This window comes from Arachis duranensis, chromosome 2 (genome assembly GCF_000817695.3).
Source record: "Arachis duranensis cultivar V14167 chromosome 2, aradu.V14167.gnm2.J7QH, whole genome shotgun sequence".
Lineage (NCBI taxonomy): Eukaryota > Viridiplantae > Streptophyta > Magnoliopsida > Fabales > Fabaceae > Arachis > Arachis duranensis.
Genome location: NC_029773.3, coordinates 649,216 through 673,052, shown reverse-complemented (window position 1 = coordinate 673,052; position 23,837 = coordinate 649,216). Strand labels below are relative to the sequence as shown.

Sequence of the window (23,837 nt, the reverse complement as noted above, 5' to 3'; positions counted from 1 at the left end):
TAAAATTGGGATTTGATTTTGTACCTCAATTTTTTTAATTTTTTTAAACAGAAATTAGAGAGTTTGATTTATGTACTTATTAAAAATTGAAAGATCTAACTTTTACACTTTAAATTAAACTGCTTCATATTTAATATTAATGTCTATCATTCTACAATTCAAAAAAATACTATTGTTAATCTCATATTCAAAATAAAAAGTAAAATTTGATATTTTATTTTGTATTCTATTTATATACCTGTTTATTATTGGATTATGTTTGAAATTCATATATATTATAAGATAAATTTTATTTTTAATTTAATAATAAAAACTAAAAAGATATATGAATTTGACATACAACAAAAAAATAAATATCTAAAGCATTTTTCTAGAGTTAAATCTCAATTTGGCCCCTGAAATTTAGTCCGATACGAATAACCCCCACAATTTCGTCCGCCGAGCTCCATTTAAGAGTTTGCCGCTGGCCAATGGGTTGCTACATGCACAAGGCGGGATTCGAACCCCCAACACTTGCTTAAGCGGACTAGTGAGCTAACCACTAGACCAACCCAACTTGGTTTGGCATTTTCTACTCTACTAAGTAGAGATGTTTTATATTATAATAATTTTTTTTTTTTTACAAAAAATAGGAGACTCGAACCCACAACTTCTTAATTGAGTATAGGAAGACAATACTATTTGAGCTATTACTCATTGGCATAATAATTTTATTCCTTACTATCTCCTTTCTTTTTCTTCCCTTTTTTTTTCTTATGTGAATTTACTAGCTTTTATTCTTTTCTGATTTGTTTACTATTAAAAAATTTATTCTGGTGTAATTATAATTCTTATACTTTAATAATTAGCATCATTATGTTGAGAAGAATTTGGGTCTAAAGCCACCATTATTCCTTTATAAAATTCACAAAGCAGCTAAGAGTCATAATTTGAAATAATTATGTGTCAAAAAAGAGTTCTAAAGGTATCATCAACATGAATAAGAGCTCGTAAATTTTTTATTAGTGTGAGATGAATTTCAGTTTCTTAAATATCCATCTTGGATAAAAAGGGTTTTCAATACAAATAAAAAGATAAAGAATAATTATTTGGTCACAAACAAAATTACATGAATTTTTTTTTACATCATTGGTATATATATTTTCGATCCAAACAAGGAGAAAAAAGTTTTTTTTTTTTTATTCCTAACCCATTCCCTATATAAAAATAGTTGTTTGAAACATAATTGGCATTTTTTCCCCTTTGTATGCTTATTGTCTATTTAACATGTCAATTCCTTTTAAAATATGCATGTAATTTTTGCCTTTTTGGTGGAGATTTAATGATTCTCGAAAAATAAAAAATAGAAAAGAAAGTTGGTGGTATTTTCCTTTATTATTATGGTCATAATTATTTTGTTTTGGGAGTCTACCAAGTCCCACTAAAACGTGTGGGCCTCCTTAAGCTACTTTTTCATATTTTTAACATTTTTAATTATATAAATTATTTTAGATATTTTTTTAATAATAATTAATAATGCATATTAATTACTGGCTTGTAATGCATACCAGTAATTACAACACGAGGCATGAATACCAACAAATATAAACCATTAACTACTGGTTTGTAATTCAATCAGCTCCTAATGTGCAAGTCTCAGACTCTTAGCATCACCATCACAAACCAAATGGGAAAACCCACTCAACCAAGGATTATAACTCCCACTAAAATCATCATAGACCTCTATAAGGGAAGGGGTTAGAAGAAGAAACAATAGGGACATAATATGGAAGTACATTGATGAGGGGATACGGGACTTGACACCTTGAAAGCAACAAGATGCCTTAGTTTCTGCCCCGTCCCCGTGGATGAGATGCGCTCCGCTCACCGGAATCTATCCTTGCTCTCTCCTGCGTGCGAGAAGAGCCTGCTCTATCTTGAGCTTCAGACATTGTTCGAGCAGGATGACGATGCTCCGAAGAAGGGAGAGCCCACCCAACCTGCCTGGCCTGTGCAGTTTGCTGGTTATCAAGAGCTCCTAAAACAGAAAAGAGAAACAAATTAAAGATGATATATTCTAGAGATTAATCATCCCCCGCCCTTAAGTAACAAAAAGAATATTAGGCAACTGACCAATATTCCCAGTCCATTCAGGCAAATACTTTTGACCTTTTTGTTTCCAATCATCTTCAAAGCCAGCAAGTTCATCTACAAGATGACAAATTAACAACACAAATCCTTCAGTAACATTAACATAGAAGGGCATGGAAGCATGGAACTGCTACAGTAGACATCACACCATCGACATCATGAATATTGAATCCAAGATATACCTTCATTTAGATTGTGCAAGGTCTGCATGCTGTCCACTCTACCATCCGAATTAAGTTTTCTTGAAAGGGAATGTCCCTATGAAGTACCAGACCAAGTGAAATAAATTTAATAAGCAGGGCAATTACAAATACACAGCTATAAACCGAAGCAACTTAATCCAATATTATTAATTTGATACCAAAGAAATAGTATATGAATACCTTGCCATGAATGCCTCTGGAAACTCTGTGAGAAGCTTCCCTTGTAGAACTATCAGCCTCTTTGGCCTCTTCAAATGTCACCTAATATGTTGAAGATGGCATCAGAAAACCAACAATACACTAATTCACTCTAGAGAGTTATTTAATCAGATTCTAAATGCTCACCCCATCACTGCCGGTCCTCCTTGTCGTTGACGAAGTATAGTATGTTCCATTAGCACCACCATAGCGTACGGTTGAGCTCTGGAAGCAGAAGCTGTGAGTTTGAGGTTCAGCCCTAGCCACATTGAATCTGTTGTTGAATTCATTGTTGTACTCATTCCTAGCCTGCAGGTGTCTGCTTTTCTTCCCTGTAAATATAAACTTTTAGCATGAACAAACCAACCATCTGATTTCAGGAAGAGAAAAAGCAAAAGTACCAACCAACAGTCCATTACCTTCAATTCCTCCGTTTGGATGTTCAATGAAGGGCTCACTGCTCGACCTGCCATGCTTTCGTGGATTCTCTTTCTTTGCCTTGTTTCCGTCTTTCACATCCCCACTCTCATCATCATCATCATCATCATCATCATCAGATTTCAATTCCTCAATGATAGGCCCCCTTCGCGCGCTAGACTCGGGAGCTGGAGCCTGAGCCTGAGCCTGAGCCTGATGCTGGTCAAGAAACCCAGCTGGATGCATATCCTGGGAGAAAGGGAACCTAGGGAATCCAGCAGGGGCAGCACCAAAGGGGCTAGAACCAAACATGCCTCCACCAAAAGGACTTCTGAAGAAAGGGTCATCAAAAGGGTCCCTTCCCCCAAAGAAGCTCGAGATTAAGCTTCCAGGAGGTCCAAAGGGACCAAACCCTCCTCCAAAACCACCACCAAAAGGGTCACCACCAAAATCAAAGAACGGATCCCTACCACCACCAGCACCACCACCACCAAACCCCCCTCCTCCACGTCGATTCATATTCACTGCAAGCAACAGGATAATCAAACCATATCCCCACAGAAACAATGTATCAATTATCAAAACGCACGATCACAAATAGCAACGAAGGTTCCAACTTCCTACAGAGGTTTTATTTTTTTTGAAAAGAGTAAATCTTAATTCAAAGTTCAAAAACGACTAGAATATCATATCATAATGATCCTAAGAACCCTAATCAAAGAACCACTAGAATATCATATCATATTTAACTATTTATATGAAGATATTTTTATAAATTTTTATAAATATTTATTATTTGTTTTTTTAACAGTTCAGTTGATTTCAAGAATTTTTGCTAGTAGGTATTACTTAAGAATACATAGATGAGGTTCTGTTTAAGAAGTGTTTGACAGTCAAGAACAAGCCAGTAATAGAGTTAAAATTTATGATCAAGCAGTGAGCAAAGCCAATCAACCAAGAACAAGCACTGAGCACTGACTGAGCATCCAATTAATCCAAGCACAATTAAGTAAAAAAAAAAACAGCAACACATCTCTTAATCAATAAACAATCAATGAAAACACAAAACACCAGCAGTGAGCACTAGCAGAACCAAAGCTAATCAATAACCACAAATTCACAACACATTCAATAATCAATCATCAGTAAATTTTATAATGAAATCACAAAACAGCAGCATAGCAGAACCAAAGCTAATTAATAAGCAAGTAATCGTTCACCAAAAATTAAAAACACAACCACAAGTCCACAAGATTCGAACCACAGAGCAGAAAAAAAGTTAAAAAAAAAACGAAAAACAAGTGAAGAACAAGCGACCGAGCCACTGACCTTGAAGACGACGCCAACAGACCGTTGATTGACGGACGACGCCGACCAGACGACGGCGAGAAGATGCAGACGACTGCGAGAAGATGAAGACGACGGATGGGCCGAGAGCTCGCGGAAGAAGAGAGCAGGGGCTAGAGACTTGGGGGCAGTGGCTACACGGACGGACGACGGCAGCGACTAGGGTTGGAGAAGGGGGAGTGATTCAGAGTTCTGCAGCTTGAGGGAGAGAGTGAGATGTGAAGACGGAGGAGTGCATGGTTGTTTAACCGTTGCCAGAAAACGACGCCGTTTTTTCAAACCGGCCGGTTTCCAGTCCGGTCCAACCGACAGGTTCTCGGTCGGTCAGCAGTTCTCTACCGGTTTTTACTTCGACGGTATTGTTACAAATTTCGTATAGAGAAATAGGAATTATTTGTTATATATATACTAATATATAGGATTTGTTTGGATTTTATCTTCGAAAAAGATTTTTTTTATAATATTTTTTTAAAAAATTTTGTATAAAAATAAAAATAATTTAATGTTTCATGTAAAAAGATATTTTTATTTATTAATTATGTTTGGATAAAATTAGATAAAAATATTTTTTGTTTATTTATTATGTAAAAAATATTTTTTTAAGAAAAAAATCTTTTAAAAAAAGATATAAATTATAACTACTAAAAAAATATTTTTTTAATATTTTTAATATTAGAAATTTGTCAAACACACTAAAAAAAGATTTTTTTTATTAAAAAAAAGTATTTTTTATCGATTTAATAACGTGCAAACAAACACATATATTAAAGTGTACTTAATATATTTTATTCATATCAATTAATGTAGCTGTTATTGATTTTATTGAGATAAATAAAAAATATAAATATGTATATATGTATAATGTATTATGTATTTATATGCATCTGGAAAAAAAGAAAAGCGTTTTGAGCTTGCTTTTTCAAGGCTCCTAAAATACATAAATGAATAATACAGAAAACTCAAGTAATACTTTTATCATTAGCAATAACATGATATTCTGTAAAATGAGTATGTTATATTTCTAACTGAACCGTTAATGTCATCGGTTTGCAGTTGAACCGATCCGGTTTACAGAACTATGGTTGAGACTTGAGAGGTGAATGAACAACTTAAGACCTTGAGTTGACTTTTGTTTCTGTACTTTCTACTTGCACACTTCCAAGTTCCAACAAAAGACAAACCTTTACACACTCTGCAACAACCTCAACTACAACAAAATCATCAATATTCAACCAATATCAAAATTTGCACTGAATCAAAGGTTTCTTTTCTTCCCAGTGCACAAAAATCACAATCCTTCCCTAAAAAAACTCTCCTTTTCTGGGAACCCAATTCCAACACTTCTCTATTTCCCATAAAGGTAGATTTTTTATGAACTGTAACTGCTAATTCACTACCCCTTTTCCCCTTTCATCAAATTAGGGTTTATGCTCCCAATTTTCATTGAAACAGTTCACTCAGTTTGGCATGTTTAGTTGCGTGACTGGTGAATGATGAATTCTGGGCTGGTTTGGACTTAATTTGATAACTTCTGTTTCCTGTTTCCTTTTTGCTTCTTATTGATTGTGTAGATTGTTTGTTATGTGAAAAAGTTATATTTTTTATGCTAATTATAGTATCATACAACTGGGTTGATGAATTTGGTTGAACCTGAAGTATAGGCATGAAGCTGTGAATTTTTTTTTTATCCTTTTGCATCTATTGAATAGTATCTTTAATCATGTTCTTTAAGACCATATGTAACTTGTTATGATGTAATTTTGTTTCTGAAATCTGAATTGAAGGTCTTGGTTATCATAACTTTGTAATTAATTGAATTTGATCATTTTATGTTATCTTGCATAATTTTCTAGCTTCCATTCATGTCATGGCTTGTTGAAGTTCATTTCTAATGTGAAAATGGCCAATTAGTCCTTTTTATTATTTGTGGTTGCAGAAATGGATGCATAGAGTTTCATAGTATCTAATTCTCTAAAAATTCCAAGTAACAGAGGAGGATGAGAGTATCATTGGTCAGTTGAACTAAATAACCGAAGCGAACTGCTGGAAAAATGGGAGGTTGCTGTTGTTCTGCCAGAAAACCTCATCTTCACGGAACGCCGGTTTATTACTATGTTAGTAAATTTTTGTGCTCTCTTAATCTGTAGTTTTGTGTGTTTAGTTCTGTTTTTGGTAGAATTGATTTAGTTGGAATGAATTTTGAGGTAAAGTGATATATGTTTGGCAATTCATTTTAAAAGCGATTTTGACAAAAAGTAAAATTTAAGTAAGAAATTATTGAATATCAACTTGAAGCCTTGAAGATTCATTCAGTTTGGGGTTTATCCTCTTTGATGAAACCAATTAGAAGTTAGAAACCCTTTAATGAAATCGAACAGAATCGAAGTCATTTTAATGGTTCAAGTTCAATCAAGTAAATATGTTACTTCTATAATCTTAGATTTTGTTGGTCATCGAAGGAAAGTTTAAATTATTTCATATTCAACACTATGCTGAATCCTTCGAAATGGTTTCTGTGAGGGAGCAACTTCATTAGCATATTGCAACTTGCATAAAATTTTGGAGCTTAAGCAAAATTGGTAATGGCTGATTCTATGCAATTTACAACTCTAGCTCTTACCAGATCATACCTATGCTTTCCTATTTCTAATTACCTTAAAACGCAGCAACATTTTCCTTACATTAATTATTTAGATGATTGCTTGATATGTTGTGAACAAATCTATGTAATCTGAAAGGTATCCTGTTTGCAGTGTCCGCCAGCTTTGGAAGAGCGCGAGTCTCTAACCTCTAACGACGGTAATGGGACAGCTGCTTCACTCACCACCGGACTGCTCATCGGCTTGAACTTGGAATCAACCATACCAGATACTTACCAGTCGCCTCCTGCGCCTCTACCGTATGATACTGTCCTGAGAGGTCCTGCATCAACAGATTCTGAGTCAGGTAGAGAAACCATTAGTGGTAGTAGTTTCGAAACTTTAGTTACGTGTGAAGATCTTGAAGAATCAGATTGTAAAGCTCAACCTAAATCGGCACCCTTATCTCCAAGGAAGCTGGAACCTTTAAAATCAAATGAATCTCATGCATTGGTGACAGAAGAAGAGGATGTATGTCCAATTTGTCTAGAAGGTATAATTGCTAACGCGGCTAGATTGTGTTGTTTTAGTGAACAGATCAGGATGTTCCAAACTCTCCTTCTCTTTAACCTTTTTAGTTGAATTTTTCATTTTTCGCTGCAGAATATGATGCTGAGAATCCCAAAACACTGACGAAATGCGACCACCACTTTCACCTGTCATGCATTCTCGAGTGGATGGAAAGAAGCGACTCGTGTCCCATATGTGATCAGGTTTGGTTTCTTTTACATCAAGTCATCAATAACTGCATGAAAACGCATCCGAATTCTTTGGATTTTCGGCTATTGTCAAACATAAGATACAATCTATCTAAGCATGTTTGTCTTCTAAATGTTGTTATCTAATGTTTACAGGAGATGATCTTTGACCAGCCACTGGATTAGTTCGATTGGTTTACAAGAAAAAGTTTCTTCTAAATGCAATGGAAGATATATGAAACTCATTGTTTGATAAGTGAATTCATTTTTCAATTCATCATGCAATTTTAAGAAGTCATTGTTCTAGTGATCACACAATCTATCAGAAGAAGAAGAATGAATGAAGAGTTTTTGACAGAATGCTACACCAAATTGCATGCTTGGATGCATCTCTCACTGCAATTCCCTAATGTTTGGATCTTTCTTGTACAAATTTGTTCATATTTGTTTGTTTGTTGTTTCTCTATGCTGAAGAAATTAAAAAGGGGAAAAAGGAAACAAAAAAGAAAGATGTATAGATTTTATAAATCAAGTTTGCTTCACATTTTCAATGTATATGTTATATTATACTTTTATTTAAGGATCAAATTTATTGTTGTTTTTATAGTCTATAGTCTATAATTCACTTGAGATTTTTAAGTATGCTAATAGCTAAATCATGTCAACATGGACCATGCCACCATTAATATTTCCTTACCTTTTCCAAGAGATTTTCTAAGACATTTGATATTTGTATCTATAATCTTATATTCTGTTTGATCCTGTTTTTAATTAATGTCACTTAATCTTTTTATTAATTTATCTGAATATGAATTATTGGCAATTTTTTATCAATGTAAAGAAATATTTCTATCAAAAAGATGTATGTAGATATTTTATTTAAAAAATGTAATAAAAAATGACAGTGACAAATTAAAAAAAAAAAATTGAGATAAGGAAGAGAATGTCATTTGGACATGTAGGTTGTAGGAGATTGATATATAAATAGTTATGGATTTTGATTCCATTTTTAGTTAATAAAGTAAACATGGTGAGATGATTAATAATGGAAAAAATTCTTGTTAATAGATTCAAGAGTAATATAATTGAAGTAAGCAATAATAAACATTTGGAAGGACCAATAATATCTCTTTACTCATATTAATTAATTTCACATGATATTTATGAAAATGATGGCCAAACAATGACACTATTTTCAATGTAAGTAGGTGATACACATTTTTCCTCAAATACTATGAAAAAAATGTTTTAGTTAGGAGTATAGTGGACTTTAACGGCATTATTTAGACCGAGTTTGAAAATGTTTAAAAATTGTATTTATTTTAATAATTCTTGTTTGTATTAATTTTTTTAAATACTTGATTATGTGACAATTAACTTATATTTAGATACTTAGCTAAAAATTGTTTTTAAGATAATATATTGTGTTTGAAATGTACGGAAAATTATTCTCAAATAGTATAATTTTAAAAAATAGGTATAAAATGATTATTTATATTATTTGATATTTGATAGTTGAGATTAAATTCATAAAATCATTGCAATTCAAAAATAATAAGCTTTGTTTATAATTATAAGTTTCAAAACATTACTTTCATTTATAAGTTTTTAATTTAAAATTGTTAATTTCAATTATAATCTCTTTTCAAAATTTTACCTAAATGTGATTAATTTATAGCAAAAAATTTTTTTTTCATTTTTCCAAGCATGCTCTTAATATGTTCCCCCTAATAATTGCTTTAATAATATTAATTTGTCACTAGCATTGTAAACTCTAGCCACAACCCACAGGTTAGGTTTCAAATCATGAGAAAAATTATATCTTATAACCTTTCTTTAATTATTATTGGTTAAGCAAAAGTAGCAAGATATAGAAAAGAGTAGCAATTGTAGTCAATGAAGACCCTCTTCATGATGATGTTGCACTCAAAATATTCTAATTGATTGATAAGCATGCTAAACAACAGCAAAATTTCTTCTTAGCTTTTTATATTTTGTTACCTAATGTTATCTCCCAACAAATTTTAAATTAGATTAATCGAATTTTTGGACAATAGAAGTCAAATTAAATACTTTAGACAAAGATTTAAAAGAAAAAAAAACTATATTAATAAAAGGATAATGAAATAATATATTCAATCAAAGTGCATGAGTCTAACCCTAACCCTAACCTAGCTAACCCATACCAACTAATTATTAATATGAAAGCTGGAATTAGCACTTTAGCAGCCATAAAGACATGAATTTTTGTTGCTTTCATTGACTTTGTTCTATTAAGATTACACATCAATGGCTGCTACCATGAGATCAGATATATATATTGGTTATCATCTTATTATAGTAATTAATTGACTATATATATATAATTATTCATTTTATCTTCTGAAATTCAGATTACACTTTAGAAATTAAAGTCAGATTCCTACCAATAAGCATGAAGAAAGAATTGGTTGGCAGAACTACAATAATTTCAATCAAAGTAAAGCAAATTGAAGTTAGTTTTGAAAATAAATTATACAATTATATTAGATTTTGGGGGTAAGTATTGTTTTAGTCGCTAACGTTGAAGATCAGAATTGAAATCGTTCCCAACATAATTTTTTATTTAAAATTATCCTTAACGTTTTTTTTTCGTATTTAAATTGTCCTTTTAACTTTTTCTGGACAAAAATATCTTTCACTACCATCAGTACCTTTATTTTCACTACCACTACCACCTTTACCTCCACCACCACCACCATTACCTCCACCACCAAGAAAAACAACATTTCAACAAATCAAACAATCAGAAATTCAACTCAACAACCAAATCAACACACAACAACAATAAAATCAAAAAACAACAAATTAAAATCAAAAGCTGAAGCAGTCATAGAAGCATAAGCAAAGACAGTCACAGAAGAAGGAGCAGCGCCAACGGGGGCCAACCCTCAGTAATAGAAGAAGAAGCAAAAGCTCAAGCAGAAGCAAAACTTCAAGAAGAGGCAGAAGAAGAAGCAGAGGCAGTCACAGAGGAAGAAGTAGTGCCGGCAGGGTCCCCCTTCCAATGACGACGCGACGGCGGTGGCGAACCCTAGCAACGCTGGCGCATCTAAAACCCCCCAAAACGCGTTCTTTTCTTTTTTTTATTTTTTATTTTATAATTTTTTTTATTAAAAAAGACGATAGAAGTACGAAAAAATATTAAGAATGATTCTAAATAAAAAATTTACATCAAAAACAGTTTCAATTCTAGTCGTTAACGTTAGGACCAAAACAATACTTACCCCTTAGATTTTGTATTGAAATGTTTCATGCACTATATAATAAAAATGAGATAGATTAAGAATTTAAACTACACGTAATAAACTACACCTTACAAAGCTTTGCTATTGCTGTTGATATTGTTTTATTTTTCAAGGCATAAACAACACTGATTTTTGAAAAAAAGTGGGTGGCTTTGAGCAAATTATTTTAACATACAGTGGATATTTTTGTTTATTATTTCTTAATTTAATATTAACGTAGGCTGTATGTATATATTTCAAGATAAAGATATGATGTGATGATGTCACACTAAAAATAATGCTTACATTATGATATATACTAAATAGACGTTGCACTTTAAGACAGCTCACGTTTCTACTATCCAACTATTTTTCTATTCCCCAAACTTAAAAGGGACAGAGACCTGCTAATAGTTTTATAAAGTCCTAAAGTTGTGGCTTCAAATTTTGTTTATCCGAGTGGAGGAATATTATACAGTTATTAGAATTTTTTATTTTTAGTTATTAATTAATTATTAATATTTAAAAGTGTAAGTTAAAATATATTATTGAATTACCAAATTAAGAAAATTGAATTAATAACTAAAAGTAATGGCAAAAAATAATAAATTCTAATATTTTTTTATTATTTTTTTATTTTAAATAAAAAATTTTATTTTTAATTTGTTCCCTACATGTTTTTCTATCTAGTAAAATTTCAAAATATCTATTTTAGTTGTTATTAAATTTATATTTATAAAGACTATTATATTATTAAAAAGTAGTATGATTTTTTTTAAATTATTTATTTTTTATAATTTTTCGGTAATGTGTAAAAAGTCTAATTTTCAAAATAAATACTTATTCATTTTGTTATTTTAAAATTTAAAGCCACACTGTAAATAAAAAGAAGAAAAGAAAAAAATACAATTTTTTTTCTTAACAAGGTGATATATTTTAAAGATAAACATAAAGTTATTGCATTTTTGTGGCTAAACATAAGTTTATTTTAGAAGAGTCTAGTTAAATTAAATCGTACAGCGTAAATAAATTGCAACCAATTAATTCTTGACACGCTTCTGAATATGAATATATATAAGAATAAGAGACTTTGTTTTCTTAGTTTGGTTTCATAAAAGTTTTGTCAATTATTCAATTGCTGCTTTTTCCTGATTTCCATGGTCCCAGTAATTTTCTGCATGCTCTAATTATTTCTACCTTTTTAAGTTCATAAATTAATTATTGAATTTTAAAAAGATGAGATATGATACCTTTGGCCCTTTGCTGTTGTCGTAAAAGAGTTATTAATTCTTATTATATTCTTTGCATAAAAAGAATTATATAATTTAATATGGTGGAAACTCAGGTGCATCACTTTTACGTGAAGTTAATAATTAAAAATTATTAGATAAAAATGTAATCAAATTAGTCAAGTCATTTAATTACTCTCAACTATCAACTTTACCTGAAGTTGACTGACTGTACATAAATTTTTTATCATTTAAAATTTTTTTTAGCAAATGCCTTATGTTGAAAAATATTTAAAAAAAAACCCTTGGTTGAGTGGATATCAGAAACAGTTGTCTACCACCACCTTTCACTCTTATTCTCCAACTTGTCTTTTTACCAAATAAATAAATTAAATAAATAAATAAATAAAGCTCTAAATTTATGAATTTATAGGTTTACCACTGCCATTTTAGATATTTTTCTTTCCGGTTTAATTAAGTTAGAGATTTTTTTATTTTATTTTATTCAATTTCCGATTGAATTTTTCAATTTATAATAAAATTTTAATTAAGCATATATGTTGTATAAAAGTATCAATCGAATTCTTCTAATTTAAACTTTTTTATTTAATTCTTACATGATACACACATTATCAAATAAAATTGTATATTTAGTGCATGTTTGGACGCCATTATTTTGTTAAAAAAAGATCTTTTTTCAATGAAAAAAGATCTTTTTTTATTTTTTAACGTGTTTGGCAAATTTTTAGTAGTAAAAATAAAAGCACTAGTAAAATAAAAAAAAAGATCTTTTTTGAGAAGCTGTAATTTACATCTTTTTTTAAAAGATCTTTTTTCCTTAAAAAAAAGATGTTTTTCATGTAATAAATAAACAAAAAAGTACTTTTATATTGTTATACCCAAACATAATTGATAGATAAAAAGACCTTTTTACATGAGATATCCAAACATAAAATTACTTTTACTTCTCTATAAGATCTTTTAAAAAAAGATAACTCGAAAAAAAGATCTTTTCTTAGAAGCTCATCCAAACAAGATCTTAATATTGTTGTGATCATTGATCTAACCCTAAACCTACCATATCTGTTACTTAATTATTTAATCCCCGCTACCGCTACTCGATACTATTATTCAAAGCTTTGATCATTCGCACCTACTAAACAAGATTTGAGCATATAATTTTGACTTTAATTTAGAATTTGAGGATAAGCTTGCCTAAATGAAGAAATCATTTGGAAGCAATGATTGCAGCTCTTAATTATGTTTTTTAACATTGTTTTAGTAAGATTCGTTTTCAACAAAGATTAACCAAAACAAGAAGTTTTTATGACATTTACAACATATATTTATGGCTCACACTTTTTTGAAGAATAGAAATGGTTTTATTTGAATGGTTGACAGAACTTAATTAAATTACTAAAAAAATGCTAACCAAAGACATGTTGGTCCAAGCTAAGTAATTGCAAGAGTTTGACTATAAAAAAGTATACATTATTGAAAGAGAGAAAAAAAAAATAAAATACAGTAGATTTATAGAAAAAAAGTATAGAAAAAAAAGACTCAACATTGTAATCTTAATTCATGTTGAGTTTTATAACCAAGTAGTTACATCTTAAAGGCACACCCTTGCTTTTGGATTTTCATCTTTTTTATATTTAAAATGATATTAAAATTTTTTACTTTTGATAAATATAAACTAATTTTAAATAAGTAAAACTTCACATCCAATTATTGAATATAAAATTATTAATTAAAAACTGTTAAATAATTTGATATGTTTGACTAAAGGTGAAAATTCAGGTGCAGTCGACTTCACGTGAAGTTGAAACCTAAGAGCTGTTAGATAATTTGACTGATTTGACTAAATTTTCAGTTAACAGCTCTCAGATATCAACTTCACGTAAAGTCAACTTCACCTAATTTTCACCTTGACTAAATTATTATCTAACCGTCTCAACTAATAATTTCATATAAATATAATTGTACGTGAATTTTAATACTTTTAAAATTATCTATAACTTTTTAAAAATAGCAAATACTAAGTATATAATTTTTTTTTATTTCCAACATACAAAACTAAATAATGTCTGTACTTTTTTCTAAATCAAGCTTTAAGTTGAACCTAATATGTTAAGCCACCCAAACTTTGTAGCTCATAAATGATTCCACTTGAGTAATGAGTACCATGAGAATTTGTAAGGTAGTGGTAACTTGAAACTTCAAACATAGTAATGCAAATCCAATTTCCCATGGTAGTAACACTTCATAAAACTGGTAAGAAGAGAACATAACACAGAGAAACAACTAAGAAAACGACAAAATCAACGCCACCACAATCTATTGTTTGCTAATAATAATGTCACCTTTTTACTGCCACCAAAACACACACACTCTCTCTCTCTTTCTTTCTCACTGACAAAAACACAAACACCTTCTCTTCACTCTCCCAACCCCCACAAAAAAACATGCCACTCTGTTACACTCTCTTCTTCTTCTTCTTCTTCCTTCAACACATTCTAACCTTCACCATTGCAACCTCTTCCACCACCATTATTCTAGAAGGAAGCACCACACTCCGAAGTCCAAACAACACCTTCGAACTCGGAATCTTCAACTTGCCGTCTTCCAACAACTTCTACCTCGCAATCCGCTACGCTTCCCTCTCAAAACAAGCCCTCATTTGGGTGGCTAACCGCCGCCAACCCGCCCCAACCCAACCCAATACCACCCTCCAACTTACCAACACCACCACCACGTGCCACCTCAGCCTCACTCACCCCCAAACCTCACTCCCTCTATGGCAAACCCCAACTCCAAAAGCCCCTTCCTTTTCTTCTTGCAATGTTCAGTTATTGGAAAATGGAAACTTGGTTCTTCTCTCTTCCGAAAATGGCACCGTTTTGTGGCAGAGCTTCGACGAACCAACTGACAAGTGGCTTCCGGGTATGAACTTGACCCGAACCCAATCCCTTGTTTCGTGGAAAACCGAAACGGACCCTTCGCCGGGGCTTTACTCTCTGCGGCTGAAACCACCGGATTACGGTGAGCTTGAGCTTGTTTTCAACGGCACCGATTCGTACTGGTCCACCGGAAACTGGACCGGTAATTTTTTCACCGGAATTCCTGAGATGACGAATCCGTACATTTACCGGTTCCATTTCGAGGAGCCTTTTACTGTAGCTGCGTCGTTTGGATTTACAGAGACGACTTCGGATAGTGGTTTTGTTCCGACGACAGGCTGGTGCGTGGAACAAGTTTTGGTTCAAGCCTGAGGTTTGTCAGGTTCGGGGGCTTTGTGGGAGGTTCGGAGTTTGCAAAGGTCATGAAAGTTCTGAACTTTGTGTTTGTGTTGATGGGTTTGGGCCTTCTGATGAAGTGGGTTGGGGGAATGGGGATTACACTATGGGTTGTGTTCGTAAAAAAATGGATTCTTGTGATAAAAGGGATGGTTTTCAGGACATGGGGTTGGTGAAATTTGGATCTGGTAGTGTGAATTTTTCGAAAGCTAAGTCTAGGAGCCTTTGTGAGAGTAAATGTTTGGGATCTTGTGATTGTGTTGGGTTAACTTTCAGTGAAGGGAGTGGTTTGTGTAAGAACTTTTATGGGTCAGTGTTTGATTTTCAGAATGTGAGTTCTGTTGGTCTTGGTGTTGGTGATGGTGGTGGTGCGTTGTATGTGAGGGTGCCAAGAGATGGGAATGAGAAGGGTTTGGATAGTAAGGTTTTGATTGTTGTTGTCCTTGTTGGGTCGGTGGCAGTTTTGGGTGTTGTGGTGGTGACTTTGTTGGTGTTGGTGAAGAAAAAGAGGAAGAAGGAGTTGGAGGAGGAAGATAGATTTATTCAAATGTTGAATTTGAGGATGTTTTCTTACAAGGAGCTTCAATTGGCAACAAGGGGTTTTTCGGAGAAAGTTGGGCATGGTGGATTTGGGACTGTATTTCAAGGTGAATTGAGTGATTCAACTCTTGTTGCTGTGAAGAGGTTGGAGAGGCCAGGGAGTGGGGAGAAAGAGTTCAGGGCCGAGGTTTCGACGATTGGGAACATTCAGCATGTTAATCTTGTGAGGCTTAGAGGTTTTTGTTCTGAGAATTCACATAGGCTTTTGGTTTATGAGTTCATGCAAAACGGTGCATTGAGCGGTTATCTGCGCAGGGAAGGGCCTAGTTTGAGCTGGGATGTTAGGTTTCGAGTTGCAGTTGGAACAGCCAAAGGGATTGCATATTTACATGAGGAGTGTAGGAACTGCATTATACATTGTGATATCAAACCTGAGAATATCCTTTTGGATAGTGGTTTCAATGCAAAGGTTTCGGATTTCGGTTTGGCAAAGCTCATGGGGAGGGATTTCAGTAGGGTGCTGGCAACCATGAGGGGTACTTGGGGGTATGTTGCTCCGGAGTGGATTTCCGGGGTGGCAATTACTGCCAAGGCTGATGTTTATAGTTATGGAATGACATTGCTTGAACTAATTGGTGGTCGCCGAAACATTGAGACACTGCCATCTGCTGGTGGTTGTGACAGAGGCAAAGAGAGTGGTTGTGAGATGGGAGAGAGATGGTTCTTTCCTCCTTGGGCGGCACGGCAGATAATTGACGGCAATGTGGCTTCCGTGATCGATAAGAAACTTGGAGATGTATATAACATTGAGGAGGCTAGAAGGGTTAGTTTGGTAGCAGTTTGGTGCATTCAAGATGATGAAGCTATTAGGCCTACAATGGATATGGTGGTGAAAATGTTGGAAGGGTTAGTGGAAATTAGGGATCCTCCATTGCCGAATTTGCTACAAGCATTGGTTACCGGCGAGTCCTTTCAAGGCGTCAAGTCTGATTCCGGCAATGAGATTTCCACCGGCGGAGGCTTATCCGGCGGCAACTTGGAAGTGTCAATTGCTGATTCAGAATCATATGTTGGAGATGCATTTCCCTCCCCAATGGATGTGAATGTCAATGTTGATGTTAGATAACAAAGGTTATGGTAAATTGTTAATTAGTCCAACAAGATCATAGCATTTTAAGGTATTTCCCTTTTCCTCCTTGTTTGTTTTTTTAGTTACTTCCTAAGGAGATGAATTGGAAGAAGAAAGTTGAAAAAGAAAATGGGATGTGGATGTAAATTAGTTAGTTAACTTTGTTCATTGAATCTTACAATGCTTGGAATTAGGATCCTGAAACATGAAGTGAATTTTCCAGATTATATAGTGTAGTAATACTGTAATAGTTTCAAATTTTCTTGTTTCAATTGAGCAGATAAGCAGAGATTTAAATTTGTCAAATCATTTTCAACTTGTAATTTTATTGTAACATAAGTGCAATGATCTTGACTCAATTTTGATGCTTGTGTTACATTTTAGTATCTAGATTCTAGAAGAACTGTGGGTTGCAAAATGCAAAATTTATTTAATGTTTAAAGAAGTACAAAAGAGGAAAAAAAATATTAATAAAATAAAAAAAAGTTTATAAAAAAAGTGTAGGTAGATGTGGAATTCTGGCTGTTGTTGACTGTATCTAGTTGCAGACAGCCTGGTAGCTGACCATGGAATAAGATCTTTCCAAAGGTTGTTCACCAGATTCTTAAATTTATTATTTCCTTATTATTATTATTCTTTATTTATTTGTTTATTTCCAAAGGTTGGTTTCCTTTGATGTTGCAAGGTATGATTTTACAAGGCTATAATATTATTTGCTTCTTTTTATTGCATACTAATGAGACCAGTTTAGATTCTTGTGTTTCATATGTTCTGTCTTAACAGAAAAATCAACCAACCTTATTTATATTCTTGTGTTTCATATGTTCTGTCTTAATTTTATTAATTGCAATATAAATTAGATCTTAAAAAATATGTTATCCATTATTGAAAAAGTTGATAAGGATAAACACTAGATTTGAACGTTAAACATCAGAAGGAAAAACAGATGGCAGAAACAAAAATTCTAAACTGTTTCTCTTTCTCACTACTTAAATCTTGTACTAAATTAGAAATTTTACCCGTCAATACTTAAATTTACATATAACTAAAACAATTTTTCACAAAAAATTCGCAGTTAGGCTTATTATATGCATTATTTTTCGGACTTTTCCAACTCATCAATAACTCACATTCATCCTCTTAAAATACTAGTATCTATTAATATTAACTCGCACACGTGACACGTCATACCTGGCAATGAAAATGATTTTCAATCTTTCAGACATCCAAAAATCTCAGAAAATTCTTGTTTTGTTTTGATCTCAACATAAAAAGTATCATCATTATTACTAGTGATTGATAATGCAAGGTGGAGTGCATCATGAAAGTTCTCTAAAAGAGAAATTGAAATCTTCAATGTGTTGCTTCATGGGCAAGGTACATGAATCATTAGACAATAATAATAATATGTTGAACATTAACACTCCGATGTCTAAGACACCAAAGTCGTCGTCATCATCACCTGCCACCTCGCCGGGCTCAACATCCCGGTGGCTTCGTAGGCATAACAGCAACAACCACCACCACCACCATCGCCAATCGCTATCTGCGGATTTTAGCTATGATCCTTCCAGCTATGCCCTCAATTTTGAGGACGATTCTGGAGAGTTGCCTCTGAGAAACTTTAGTGCTCGGTTGCCACCTTCGCCGCCACGGCGGCCAACAACAACAACCTCCATGGCTCCATGCCATTGAAGTACCCTCACCAAAAGAAAGACTATAATTATATTGTTATTATAGAATATGGAAAATGAAATTGCATAACTCTCTCCACCTCTTTCTTATCAATATCTATTAATAATAAATGAAGAAGAATATACATGAATTAATAGTTTTGTTTTGATTTTATATATTTTTCCAGTTTTAACTATCGGTGATGTTACGTAATCAAATTCAATCAAGTTACTCCAATATCTTATTGACATAGTAATTGATCCTAGAATTAATCATAAACATGTATTAAACCCTTCACATATAGACATGTAACTTTATGTATATCATGGTATTTTAGTTTTGGATGTTTTTTTTAGTATATCAATTCAGTTCATGTTTGAGAAGCTGCTGTCCTTTTTTTTTTGTTAGTTTAAGATAAATTGTAATGCCAGTTTTGTGGAGGATATTAGTTAAGCGGAATTTGATTGTAAAGGTTGTGATGGTCCTCTTCCATTTGGATCAATTCTTAGAGGAGAATTTTTTGTTGTTTGAAGAGGTTTGACTCTAACTTGAAAAATAGATATTCGTGATGTTATTTGTGAAACAGATTGTTTCATATTGTTCTTATTCAAGCACAAATGCCTCTGTTCATGTCATGAATAAAGATATTATGAAAAAAATTTAGAATTTGCTGGTGAGAGAATGGCGTGCTTCGATTAATTTGGTGTTGCGTTCTGCTAATATTGTTGCTGACTCGTTAGCCAAAAATGCTACAAAGAATAATGAGCCTTATATGGAATGAAATATTTCTGAGTATATTAGAAGGCTAATCCAAAAAAATTTAAAAAAACTTTCAACTTCTAAGTTGTGTTATTTGCTATTTTTTCTTGTTTTTTTTTTCTTTTTTTTTCTTTCTCTATTACGCACCAAACAAATATTGTAACTTTATGTATGTAATGCTTATGTCATTCTCCACAAATACAAATCAGTTTCAAAGGCTATATATGCATTGGAGTATATACAAAATCATTGCATATCCTACTAATCTTTCATCTGAATCTAAATCGCATATACAGAATATTTGTTGATAAACCTTTTCTTTCATACATGAACTATTATTATGTTAATTAGGGATGGTAACAAGATAGGGTGGAAGCAGGATGTCTCTCTGTTTTTTGTTTCTACCTTCAGATTTGCTCACCGTCTTGGTTCTGGTTATCCGATATAGGAGAATATTGTCCTCCATTCCATTTTTTACAGAATTCTATTCTTTGTGGGATTTCATTTATATTTTTTCGATAGTTCTGACTAATTATAATTTTCATAAGAATAAAGCTACAAATATCTATTCTATACAAAAATAATAAAATTTTATACAAAAAGTCTAAATGGCAGGACAACGACTTCTTTCGAAACAATGTAGTGGAAAGACGCAACGGCGAGTTAAAGCACATAGCAGTGAACGAGATAGGAGACGCAACAGCAAAAAAGAGAATAGATTCGACAGCAGAATTGCATAAAAAGGACACGTCAAATTTTGTAATCTATAGTTATTTAAAAAAGGCCTAAGTTACATTATTTGAGATTTTACACCCTCTAGTGTATTTACCACCATCACCAAAATTTAGTGATAGAATAACGGATCCAAAGTTACAATAGATCATATAATAAATTAATCATAAAAATATGGATCTTTCAAGTTATCTATTTAAACAATTTTAACAAACCAAAGACTAGTACTCTCTAGCTATGAATAAAAGAAAGATATTACATGGTAGTAAAATATCATTATTGATGTCAGTATAAAAGTTACTGAATAGTGAATAGTATAAAATGATAATCTCTCTTAGTACTTACTAGCAATTATTTTGGATCAAAATTGATAAGGGAAAAGCTCAATATACAAGCAATTAGGGCTTGTAATTATTACAAGTTTATTAATGCCTAATCCACCAAAACGTGTTGCAACTCCTACGTTACTTACACGCGCTTTATTCATGCCGTTTCACGTTTTTTTTGTACCTCTTTTTCTTCTTCTTCTTTTTCCGTGCTTCCTCTTCTTCTTCCTCTTCCTCTTCCTCTTCCTCTTCCTCTTCTTCTTCTTCTTCTTCTTCTTCTTTCTCTGTGTCTCTTTTTTTTCTCTTCCTCCTTCTTTTTTTTATTGAAATTTCTTCTCCTCTTTTCGTTTTCTCTTTCTCCTTCATCAAAATCACTAGAAAAAACGAAGAAATATTATTCAATGTACGTTTCTTGCCTTCTCTTTCTCCTTCTTCTTCTTCTTGCTACACGTTCTTCTTACTCTTTCTGTTCTTCTAATTCATTTACGTGCTTTTCTCTCTGTTTTCTTTTTTCGTTATTCTCGATTTCTATTGTTTTTTGACATCAAATCATTTTTGAAGAAGAAGAAGCAGCAGAAGATGAAGAGGAGAAAGAGAAAGAGTTCTGAATTATGCATGATTTTGGGTGTATTTTCTTAAATCCTTTGGGTGTATTTTCTGTAATCTTTTGGGTGTATTTCTATAATCGTTTGGGTGAATTCCTGTAACCGTTTGGGTGTATTTCTGTAATCTCTTGGGTGTATTTTATGTAATCGTTTGGGTGTATTTCTGTAATGCCTGCTATTTTTTCTGAAATGAAAAATACACCCATAGATATCAATAAGATACACCCATAGATATGAGTCAGATACACCCATAGATATCAGTCAGATATCACTCAAATACACCCAAATGATTACGGAAAATACACCCAAACGGTTACAAGAATTCACCCAAACGATTATAGAATACACCCAAAGGGTTACAGAAAATACACCCAAAGGATTTAAGAAAATACACCCAAAATCATGCATAATTCAGAACTCTTTCTCTTTCTCCTCTTCATCTTCTGCTGCTTCTTCTTCTTCAAAAATGATTTTACCATGAAAAATTGAAAAAAAAATGAGAAAACAGAGAGAAAAGACGTAAATGAAGAAGAAGAAAAAGAAAACGAGGAAGAAGAACGTGCAGAAACGAAAGAAAATGAGAAGAAGAAGAGTAAGAGGAAGAAGAACGTGCAGGAAGAAGAAGAAGAATTTCAGAAACCATGAAAATCGAAAAAAACGAAAAAGAAGAAGAAGAAGAAGAAGAAGAAGAGGAAGAGGAAGAGGAAGAGGAAGAAGAAGAAGAAGAAGACGAAGAGAAACCGTTTGAGTGGGGCGCGTGTAGTTACGCTCCATTCAAAATGAGTTGGTGCGCGTGTTAATAAAGTTTGGGTTGATAACTTGTAAAACTTGTACGGTCTTTTTACTTGTTTACAAGAATTCACCCAAACGATTATAGAATACACCCAAAGGGTTACAGAAAATACACCCAAAGGATTTAAGAAAATACACCCAAAATCATGCATAATTCAGAACTCTTTCTCTTTCTCCTCTTCATCTTCTGCTGCTTCTTCTTCTTCAAAAACGATTTTACCATGAAAAATTGAAAAAAAAAACGAGAAAACAGAGAGAAAAGACGTAAATGAAGAAGAAGAAAAAGAAAACGAGGAAGAAGAACGTGCAGAAACGAAAGAAAATGAGAAGAAGAAGAGTAAGAGGAAGAAGAAGGTGCAGCAAGAAGAAGAAGAATTTCAGAAACCATGAAAATCGAAAAAAACGAAAAAGAAGAAGAAGAAGAAGAAGAAGAAGAGGAAGAGGAAGAGGAAAAGGAAGAGGAAGAGGAAGAAGAAGAAGACGAAGACGGAGAAGAAGAAGAAGAGAAGAAGAAGAGGAAGAGGAAGAGGAAGAGGAAGAAGAAGAAGAAGAAGACGAAGAGAAACCGTTTGAGTGGGGCGCGTGTAGTTACGCTCCATTCAAAATGAGTTGGTGCGCGTGTTAATAAAGTTTGGGTTGATAACTTGTAAAACTTGTACGGTCTTTTTACTTGTATGTGTAGCAGGCCCCAATTGATAATAGGGTAAAGTTTAGTCTCTTTTGTCCCTGATATTTTTTAAAAAGTTTTAAAATATATCATTAATATTTAATTTATTTTAATTTTGTCTCTAAAACTTTAAATATTTTTAATTATACTCTTGAGAGTAAATACTGTTAACAGAAATGTTGATGATAATTATATCCTTGAGAGTTAATTTTGTCTCTAAATATATTTATTGTATTTAGGGTAAAATAATAAAATGATGTCCAAAAATTTATATCATAATATCTTGTTACATGCTTGACATGACATATGGTTTCCATTATAAATTATTGAGTAAACTACTGAAAAATAAATCTTTAAAAAAAACTTTAAAATACAAAAAATTATATATTAAATATATATTTTAAAAAAATTTAGAGATTAAATTTTGATTTTTTTGCAAGTATTAGTATAAAAATAAAATATTTTAGTTTTAAAATTTGATAATTTTGTGTTAGGTGAATGTTTTTTTAAAACTAATTTTATTATATTTGACTAAGATTTATATTGAAAAATAAAAAAATTAGAAATTAAATTTTGTTCTATTTTTTGTGTATCTTTTAAATAATTATTTAAATGTGGCTACAAAAATTTGGATCAAACAAATAAGAATTCATTTGCTAAATATAAAAAATTTTGTCTCTTTAAAAAATATAATATTTATTAAATACTTTTATCACACTTTTAAATCATTCCAAAATTTATTTTTCATTTGTATTCTTAAAAATTATTGTGTCAACGACATAAATTTTTAGATAAAAAATTAATAATTTATCCTTTATTTAAATTAACAAATTCTAAAAACACTCTCATCATCAAAAAACCCTTAATATATATTTTGTAGTTTCACAAAAGAAGAGGTCAATTCAAACTAAAACACTCATAAAAGAGACCCACTAATAAAATCTTCTTTTTAATTTTCAATTCTCTCTTTCTTTCTTTGTCTTCCTCTAGAAATTGGTATGTCTTTCTCTCTCTCTTTGTCTTTTATTTTCTGTTTTATTTTTTAAAACTTCAATTGAAAATTTAGCCTTTTTTCTTTCTCTTCTTACGATTAATATTTGTTCTGCAGAGCAAAAAAAAAAACGGTGAGATTAAAATTTATTTTTTACTAACAAGCAAAAGCCCCTTTTTTTTTCTCTTTTTCCAGGTTA

General features: G+C 32.2%; 4 protein-coding genes across 5 annotated transcripts; 3 read left to right on the top strand and 1 right to left on the bottom strand.

Annotated features, from left to right (window-relative positions):
- Positions 1–1,568: 1,568 nt before the first annotated feature.
- Positions 1,569–4,530, bottom strand: LOC107472514 (uncharacterized). The gene is made up of 7 exons (XM_052256893.1): positions 4,278–4,530; positions 2,951–3,472; positions 2,679–2,863; positions 2,514–2,594; positions 2,313–2,388; positions 2,113–2,187; positions 1,569–2,017 (listed from the first exon to the last, which is right to left on the bottom strand). Exons 2-7 carry the CDS (start codon positions 3,465–3,467, stop codon positions 1,824–1,826), a joined length of 1,128 nt encoding a protein of 375 aa, XP_052112853.1. The 5' UTR covers positions 3,468–3,472; positions 4,278–4,530; the 3' UTR covers positions 1,569–1,823.
- A 909-nt stretch (positions 4,531–5,439) lies between these two features.
- Positions 5,440–8,319, top strand: LOC107472508 (probable E3 ubiquitin-protein ligase RHB1A). Of its 2 annotated transcripts, none has more exons than XM_052256958.1 (5): positions 5,440–5,655; positions 6,287–6,409; positions 7,049–7,427; positions 7,538–7,647; positions 7,789–8,319. In XM_052256958.1, exons 2-5 carry the CDS (start codon positions 6,347–6,349, stop codon positions 7,816–7,818), a joined length of 582 nt encoding a protein of 193 aa, XP_052112918.1. In that variant the 5' UTR covers positions 5,440–5,655; positions 6,287–6,346; the 3' UTR covers positions 7,819–8,319. The 2 variants fall into 2 exon arrangements, with proteins under 2 accessions (XP_052112918.1, XP_015947519.1); XM_016092033.3 differs by having other exon boundaries at positions 6,232–6,409; positions 7,789–8,318.
- Positions 8,320–14,333: 6,014 nt separating this feature from the next.
- On the top strand, positions 14,334–17,138 carry LOC107472502 (G-type lectin S-receptor-like serine/threonine-protein kinase SD2-2). Its single transcript, XM_016092024.3, is given in 2 exon segments — positions 14,334–15,347; positions 15,349–17,138. Coding segments are annotated over 2 exon segments (2,496 nt in total). The 5' UTR covers positions 14,334–14,592; the 3' UTR covers positions 17,090–17,138.
- A 1,256-nt stretch (positions 17,139–18,394) lies between these two features.
- On the top strand, positions 18,395–18,787 carry LOC107472806 (uncharacterized). The gene has a single exon (XM_016092334.3). It carries the CDS (start codon positions 18,395–18,397, stop codon positions 18,785–18,787), a length of 393 nt encoding a protein of 130 aa, XP_015947820.1.
- The last annotated feature ends 5,050 nt before the right edge of the window (positions 18,788–23,837 follow it).

Coding starts and splice junctions, on each gene's coding strand:
- LOC107472806 (XM_016092334.3), top strand. CDS start 18,395: ATGCAAGGTGGAGTGCATCATGAAAGTTCTCTAAAAGAGAAATTGAAA.
- LOC107472508 (XM_052256958.1), top strand. CDS start 6,347: ATGGGAGGTTGCTGTTGTTCTGCCAGAAAACCTCATCTTCACGGAACG. Junction 6,410..7,048: donor GAACGCCGGTTTATTACTAT/GTTAGTAAATTT, acceptor TCCTGTTTGCAG/TGTCCGCCAGCTTTGGAAGA. Junction 7,428..7,537: donor ATGTCCAATTTGTCTAGAAG/GTATAATTGCTA, acceptor TTTTCGCTGCAG/AATATGATGCTGAGAATCCC.
- LOC107472514 (XM_052256893.1), bottom strand. CDS start 3,467: ATGAATCGACGTGGAGGAGGGGGGTTTGGTGGTGGTGGTGCTGGTGGT. Junction 2,864..2,950: donor TCCAAACGGAGGAATTGAAG/GTAATGGACTGT, acceptor TTATATTTACAG/GGAAGAAAAGCAGACACCTG. Junction 2,018..2,112: donor TGAATGGACTGGGAATATTG/GTCAGTTGCCTA, acceptor TTTCTGTTTTAG/GAGCTCTTGATAACCAGCAA.